This window comes from Acanthopagrus latus, chromosome 10 (assembly GCF_904848185.1).
Source record: "Acanthopagrus latus isolate v.2019 chromosome 10, fAcaLat1.1, whole genome shotgun sequence".
Classification (NCBI taxonomy): domain Eukaryota; kingdom Metazoa; phylum Chordata; class Actinopteri; order Spariformes; family Sparidae; genus Acanthopagrus; species Acanthopagrus latus.
Window position 1 is genome coordinate 15,602,773 of NC_051048.1, and position 7,942 is coordinate 15,610,714.

The 7,942-nt window shown below is 40.4% G+C and overlaps 1 protein-coding gene across 1 annotated transcript in view; it reads right to left on the minus strand.

Annotated features, from left to right (window-relative positions):
- Nucleotides 1–7,125, minus strand: part of LOC119027565 — an 11,641-nt gene extending 4,516 nt beyond the window's left edge. Inside the window, exons 1-7 of the mRNA XM_037112893.1 lie at nt 6,730–7,125; nt 6,328–6,479; nt 3,241–3,364; nt 2,948–3,047; nt 1,491–1,687; nt 968–1,101; nt 47–185 (exon numbers count right to left, since the gene is read on the minus strand). Of these exons, the coding sequence (XP_036968788.1) occupies nt 47–185; nt 968–1,101; nt 1,491–1,687; nt 2,948–3,047; nt 3,241–3,364; nt 6,328–6,479; nt 6,730–6,796 (913 nt within the window). The 5' untranslated portion in view covers nt 6,797–7,125. The remainder of the gene's footprint in view (nt 1–46; nt 186–967; nt 1,102–1,490; nt 1,688–2,947; nt 3,048–3,240; nt 3,365–6,327; nt 6,480–6,729) is intronic.
- Nucleotides 7,126–7,942: the final 817 nt, after the last annotated feature.

Consider the following 7,942-nt stretch of genomic DNA (forward strand, 5'->3'; position numbering starts at 1 on the left):
TGCAATAAACAACGTAAGAATATAGACGGAGACATGAAGATCATACCAAAACACTTCTCCTCACTCCACTCCGACTCTCTTCCCGCTTCCTTCGCTCTGCTCCGTTCTACTTTGATAGCCATGCAGTTCTTACAGTGAGGGACCACGTTCAGCTCAGTTGATGTTACATGAAATTTGTCGTGATGCTGAGAAAATGAAGGTGCAAGTGTGAGAGCGACTCATCCATTAGCTGACAACTTTTACAGTTGTTACAACTATTACTGTTACAAGAGTGAATGTGACTTTGTGGCTGAATTCTGTGGAGGCAAACCAAAACAAGAAAGTATATGATTTTTAGGCACACGTGATGTTTAAATTAAATTGTGACTGACCAACACTGCCATCCCTAGTAGTGCTTGACTCAAACTATATTCAAGGTGCCCAAATTCTGATCTAAATATTTCCACTCGAATTTTCTTTTGAATTTGACCAATATCATTTGAGCAATTTCATGTTTTTATTTTGTTTTTTTTTTTAATTTCCACTTGTCCACTTTGTCTTAAATTCTTATAATAGTTTGACCATAACTGAATTTGAGAAAACTTGAATATAGAGCTTTTAACCCTGAACCACATTAACAGTACACTGTACAGTCTTTAACCACTAGTAGCACTATGGAGCATTTATTAATTCAAATTAATTTAACTGATTCGTCTGTCTTATAAATCTGCACTAGCACTCCCCAAGACCTGTGAACACATTTAAAATGTGTAAAAATGGTGGAGTCGCCCTTTAAACACGAGTGTTTTTAGTAGTCGTGGCAAAATTTTACATTAAGATTTTCAGTTGCATCGAAGATTCAAATGATCACAGTTAGTAGTTGCATCCATTGAATTCCTATGCAAGATAAACAAACTCAACAAGCAACGGCTTAAATTACAAGACATTAAATCCATAAATCCAGATACTGTACATTTGTGTCACCTACCAGTGATTTATTACAAGCGGTTTGTCTAATTTTGAACGTCCAGCAAGACAGTTCACAAAAGTCAGGGGGAATCCAGCTGATGTTGAACTTATCCCCAGCTTTAATGGCTGTCCATGTCAGGGGTAGAGGTCTCACTGTATCGAGAAAGACATGACAGGGAGTTAGTAATTGCAGTCTGGTCAGATGAATGCTGTAAACCAAAAGTCCAAACAATGTGCTTTTAAAAATCATGCACAAAAGACACGCTTATTTGTTTTACTCCCCTAAAATGGCTGCTCTGTGTCTTTTGGAGTGTGTCATTACCCCCCCCCCCCGATTACACAAATACATAAACACATGTACGCACATCTCCACACCATGACAACCGCAATGACATTTCCAAGAAAGGACACAGAGCGACTTCTCTTGTACCTCGATCCGACACTCAATTTCCTCATTTAGCCGAGACGTATTTCAACAGAGTGTTTCCTGCGCAGGACTCTTGATACCAAATTAGAAGTGGTCGGGTCCACTTGCTACATACCATTCTCTTTAAGCCAAATCTTGAAGGTGTTCCTGACAAGTCTGTTGTTCAGTGTTCCATTAAACAAGATGTGGATGGCATGTGTGGGCTTCGCCTGCAGATTACAGCCAGTCCTTCCGCCAACGTACTCTGGGCACGCTTGCAAGTTCGGGTTGGATTTGTTGTTAATAGAGGCGCTGAGATCTTCAGCTGTTAACCTTGGGAAGATAAAGAAAAGGTGATTTACTTTCATACACACAGTTCGCTGCTGAGAGCTTCATGAGAGGAGCGGTTTTCATCAAATCAATACCAATCACATGTCTGTCTGTTAAATACAAAGCTGGAGCCAGCAGGCTCTGCGCAGATGTCACATTATCTGACGGCCAGCGCCTCTTCAGATCACTAATTAACACACTGCATCCAGTTTGTTTAGTCCCTATAAAAGACCTAAGTTTCTGGTTGTCGCAATACTCCGAGATGGTAAGTCCCTTGGAGGCGCTCAAAGTGAGCTGGCATATAACAGGAAGTCAAAACTACGACTGCAAAAAAATCATGGCGCATGAACACACATATATATATTTTTTACTGAGGCTTTGATTTTGAAAGTGCGCCGACAGGGATCTTGTTTTATCGAAGCTGCTTCGCATTTGCCGCTCAACATCAGTGACCTCTCTGTAGCCTCGTGTCGCCTACACGACTCAAAAAGTTCGTGTGGCTCGCTTAATTATCTTTTTTTCACAGTGTTAGTGCATGCAGTTCACGAAGATTCATGTTGGATGCTTTGATCTCATTAAAGAGAAGAACACTATCACTATAATTAAGTTGCACCTGGTTCACCTGTTGATGTGTGATGTGTTGACAATATGAAAACTATAGAATACACCTGACTTTTCCTCCTCAGATGGTATAAACATACATTATAAATGTAACCATGTGAAATTCAAATATATATATGTATATATACACACACACACACACACACATATATACACATATATCAAATGTCACCAGAAATATATTGCTGGTGACATTTTCTGAACTACATCAATCTTCTGATCTTTTACAACAAGATAGCCATTTCAGAATTTGACAAATATGCCTTTCAGCTATGGATTTCCAGCGATGCTAATGGTTTGGTCATGGCTGCCAGGGGGCAACAGTCACCCCCCTTATTTAGCATTATCTTACCAAACATGGTTTGGGCCTGCAAGTGCGAACCTCAAACAGTAAACATACAGTGCCTGACCTAAGACTGACACCAGGCTTCAGGCCTGAGCTGATAAAAAGCTGGGCTGAGCTGCAAGGGGATTTTGGCCTGAATGTGAGTTTAGCTCATGGCCTCCAGTGGGATGGTCCGGCTGTCTCACTCTGAGAGAACTTTCGGTTTGCAGCACAACTTACACATGTCCAAATTTATTGTGTGGGTTTAAATATACAATTTTTTTTTTAAAAAATCAAGAAAACAAAAGCACACATACCTGAAGAAAAAGCCAAAATCTGCAATGTCACTGACCCGGTGCCAGGAGCAGCGTGTTAGGTTGGAGGAATGGATGTAGCAGCTCAGATTTCTCACCAGCTCTGGGAAGAAGAGAGACACATGCTCACATCTTAATGAACAAACAAATACGGAGGCAATACTGCAGTCCATATACGGTTCAGAGCACTCCAGCCTGCATGCTGTTTTTTTTTTTCTTTTTGTCTGCTCAACAGTAAGAAAAACTTTGGAACAACATCAGTCTTATTAAGGGCAATGGCGAGTAAAATGGGATACCTGGGTAAATGACGGGCAACTCAACTGGCTCACTATGCGTGTCATTACAGATAGTTCTGACAGCGAGGTATAGGTGTCGCCCGTCCATCACTGTATACTCGCTCCAGGTCAGGTTTTTCGGGATCTACCAAGTGCAGAGAGGAAGAAAAAAAACACAACAACATCATCATCATCAGACGCATCAACACTGAGAGAACTCGGCACTGCGCTGTACACGTAACATGACGACAGGCAAAAATGAAATTGTGGAGAAATGCCTGAGGTCATTTTCATGGGGGTCAACATATGCAACATCATGCGTACATTTGCTTATCTGCAGTATTGAATTCTACCGTGTCAGCCTTATTCAAACAACCTATTTCATCTTTATATCAAGTTTTATGTTTTACAGTTAGGGATGTAACGGTATGAAAATTTTACACCGTGGTAACCGTGACCAAAATTATCACGGTTATCGGTATACCGCGGTATTTTTAAAACGTCTTCAAAAAGTTGAAAAAACACTGATAAACCAAAATCATTTCACCAAGATTCATATTTAAATAGATTTATTATATATTAAAATACTCCAAATCCAAAACACTGCAAAATCAACATTAAACAATTATAAAAGAATGTATCAAAACTGTGCAAAATAGGTCATTGGCTTTTTGTGATGAGGCGGTCTGTTTTTGAAACGTGTCCTTTAATGTCTGCGTTACAGAGGTAGAATGAGATGTATTGGCAGCAGCACTCGATTGGCCAGCAGACCCTCTCTGTGATTATTAATTATTACTGTCATTGTTACTTAATGCCAAGGGTGCAGCCAACACAACACAAAACTCACAATTTAGATAGTATCACTTTTGCGCTCGACGGATTGACTAGTTTGGTCTAGCTACCAGAAGACGTGGATGTCAACAAACCAGTAAAGCTCCTTGCACAAACACACTGCTTTAACTACTTTTTTATTCATTTTGAGTCATACACTCTGCAGTGCTGTGTTGTAAGGTGTCTGCTGATGTTGCATCACATTTGGGGTGAGATGTGGAGCATGTTAAGACGCTTAAAACACAGTGTAAAGTTCTGACCCCATGCTGTTAGATGTCAATGCTAACTCTCCGTTCACGGAGCCCTGTAATGGTTGGACCAAATGTGTTCGCGTCTTCGGTACTGGCAAGTCAAGGGCAGCTTGAGCAATGAAGCTGCGTGTTAAAATCGACCGAAGTTCTCCTTTAAAAAGCAGGATAAAGCACCCAAGAAACCTTTATCTTTCCATTCCTTTAAGGCTCCTTGTCACTGATTTAAAAAAAATACCTGTGTAATATCATGATACCATGATGCAGAAATGGCTCTGTCATAGTCTTGACCTGTTGCAACCCTAGTCGCACATGTTAAGCAAGCTTCAGTGGAATTCACGCACGTAGTCGAAATCTATGGAGTAAAACCCCTGTGCGCAGCATTTGAATACACTCGGAGGTAGAATTTAACTAAGCGCATTTACGCAAGACCTGTACGTTGATACAGTTCCGAGGTGCTTCCATTTTCATCTGATGCAATTCTGTACTTGAACACTAAACGTAGCCTCCGTTACATATATCTGTGTCACAAGTGTTTGACAAGCACAGCTGATGGGTAATTCTGTATGTCGGAATCGATATCAGAATTCTGTACTGCCTGATATCCTTATCTGCATCTGTTCTCAAGAATGAGTGGTTAGGCAGAGACAGAGGCAAGTCAAAAGCCTCCCTGCACGCACATCGAATCATCATCTAAACAAATCTAAAAAGATCTAACAAGATGAAGCCAGTGTCATGCTGTTAGCTACCATGGTCCTCTGTGCAAAACTTTGTGATCACGCAATGGTTCCTGAGGACTGAAGAACAATAGAACAACCCTGCAGCAGTCATTATGATGCTCCTTTGTCACACGCTAATAAAAAATAAATAAATAAATAAATAAAAAATAGCAGCATCATACGATTTGGGTAATGCACCGAGCCACATGCCGGTTTTGAGTATTTCCGATTGTGCAGTGCTAGAGTTCTGTAAAGTTTGTGATAATGCAAACGGTGCATGAATCACCATCTGTATATGCGGCAGTTGGCTGTCTAGAGCAGGATTTATTTTCTGTAGAGCATCTGTTATAATAATAGTAATAAAAAAAGTCATTATTCAATGATCCAAAATTTCAAGTTACTGTAGTTTTCTGTAAATTTTCTGGGAAAAATCATCCCCCGATGTGTATTCATCGCGATTCTTGTAAACTAGTGCTGGCTCTGTTTACTGCTGGGATTAAACCGACTGAGCAGCTGTGCTTTCAGGAAACAGGAAATAGTTGCACTCTTAAATACATTAGGAGTCAGCATCCTTTGCTATCAAAAGAACCATTTTCCTCTCCTCCGTCCCTCGTCAAAAGAAATATGCCTGGAGCCACAAAACATATTTGTGTTTTATAATGAAGGGAACACAGCCTAGAAAGTATACATTTTCCCGACCAGATTATAAATAGGCCCAAATCAGCATTTGTTTATATTTTCACATGATGTGGCAACTCTGCAGAGGGCTACAGGTTAAGATCTCTGAACTTTGCATTTCCAGTTCAATGATGCCGAAAGAACGAGCCTACAATACATGCAAACAGAGCAGCAATTAAATGTGCAAAATAAAAAAAAAAAAGTAGCCTCATTTGATAATACATTAAAACACACAGCAGCAGGAGCCTAGATTAGAAATAGGCACATACAGCAGTCAACCCTTGAACATAAAGCACAATGATGATAGAAAACATACAATTCTGTGTATAGGCTGAACATTTTGACTGTCAGAGAATGTAAGGATATAAAAATAAAAAATAAAAATAAAATAAAATAAAAAAAGATATATGTATATATCTTTTTTTATTCATTTATTTATTTATGTATTTGTCATGTAAAATGTCAAGCCACAGGGAGCCACTGCAGAGGGGCAAAGGAGAGCCCCAGATTTTGGGATATCATTATTATTACTAATGGGATTATGTAGTGCAGGCGCCACAGGGATCCACAAACAAGACTTCAAACAGTAGTGTTACGTTTTGGTGGAACGCACTTGTACACTGTGTACTCACGCATGTGTATCTGTCGTCCGTCTGATTGGTTCGTGACCACTCTACTTCATAGCTGCAGTTTTCCACTGGATGCCGTGGTGGCGCCCAGGACAGCTGAGGCTCAAAACTAGTAATCCACCGCAGCGACACGTTCTGTGGCGGCAAGACTTCACCTTTTGGAGAAAATAGAGAGTTCGACATTGCTCATTATTCGTCACAATGCAACCGTGTGCCCTCTCCTGCTGCGTTTACGTGCTTCTTTTGGCGTGTTCACGAACGTCACACAGACCGTGACGTAGTTACTGGGAAATACCATTACGGTTGAACTTGGGAAAACATTTTTAGGGAAGGAAAAATTCGACAAGAACACAGGCGATAGAGGAAGGTATAGACATGTAAACACAGTTGGGTATATTTTCTTACTTGTGTGGGACGTTAAGACGAGGCAGCTTAAAACGAACAGCTCCAAACGTTGAGAGGTCCAGGTCATCCTTCCTGGGAGACGTGTCCCACAGTTTACTGTGAGCGCAGACGCCGGTGAGAAGGGCTTACTCCCGCTTCCTGAGGACGACCGTGTGCTGTCCAGCCTGTTGGGGGTTTTTTTTAACACGAAAAAGTTAAAACGGCCGGTCCAAACGTCTCTGTCTCAGTTCGACTTTCGCTTCTAGCGTCTTCGCAGCAAGGCTTAAAACTGTTGGAGGCTGGAATTGGGCGGAGAACTTCCCCTTCTCTTTTTTCCATTTAGATTTAGGGAGTCACACATGCCGCAATGGCCTTTACTGTGGAGGTCTTGGGCAGAGATGAGTAAGAGTTGACTACTCACGAACCAGGCCCTTTAAATTGACATTAGGTGTAAACATAAAACACGTGTTTTTAAAAAAAAAAAAAAAAAAAACACCCAAAACGGTTTCATCATCTTCTTTCTTTTTTTCTTTCTTTTTTTTTTTTTTAATTCTAAGTCGCTGTTCATGATGACATTTCTGTCCAGGTGTTCTTTAGGTCTTTTCCAGGAGGTCTGACAGCCCAGCCCAACTGTGGAGGATTTCAAGGGACAACACTAAATATAACTTCATTATAATACCAATGTGGAAAAAAATGTTTCATCGTGACACAGGAACGTTTAACTACTTGCAAAAAGGTTTTTCGATGTAATACCGATGCCTCTTTGTGACTCACAATTGGCAACAAGAAGAAAAGCAGAATGCTGAAATCAAACAGAGATCATTACATCCAAAAGCAGATATCTTCTTTTTTTTTTCTTTTTTCTTGTTCGCACAATATATTATCCTGCATAGGTTAGCCTCTGTTGTGTACACTGGGAAGTTGTTCTGGTGTGTACAAGATACATTAAAAAAACAGTTGGGGACTTTGGGGTCTCCGTACAATACAGGGGTCTCTGTGCTCCAGGAAAGAAGCTGCTCCTAGTGGTAGGACACGGCACTAAAACAAAGTTGACTTTCTTTTTCTTTCTCCACAGGGGCTATGAAAATCAACTACAAAATGAAAGGTCCTTGCAGCATTTTTAAATAATGAATAAAGTCATATTGACATTGTGAAATGCTGAATCTTCCAAATGAACCTAAGACTACAAAACACAAAGTATTAACGCTGAAGTAGATTACATTTTAGCCAAAGG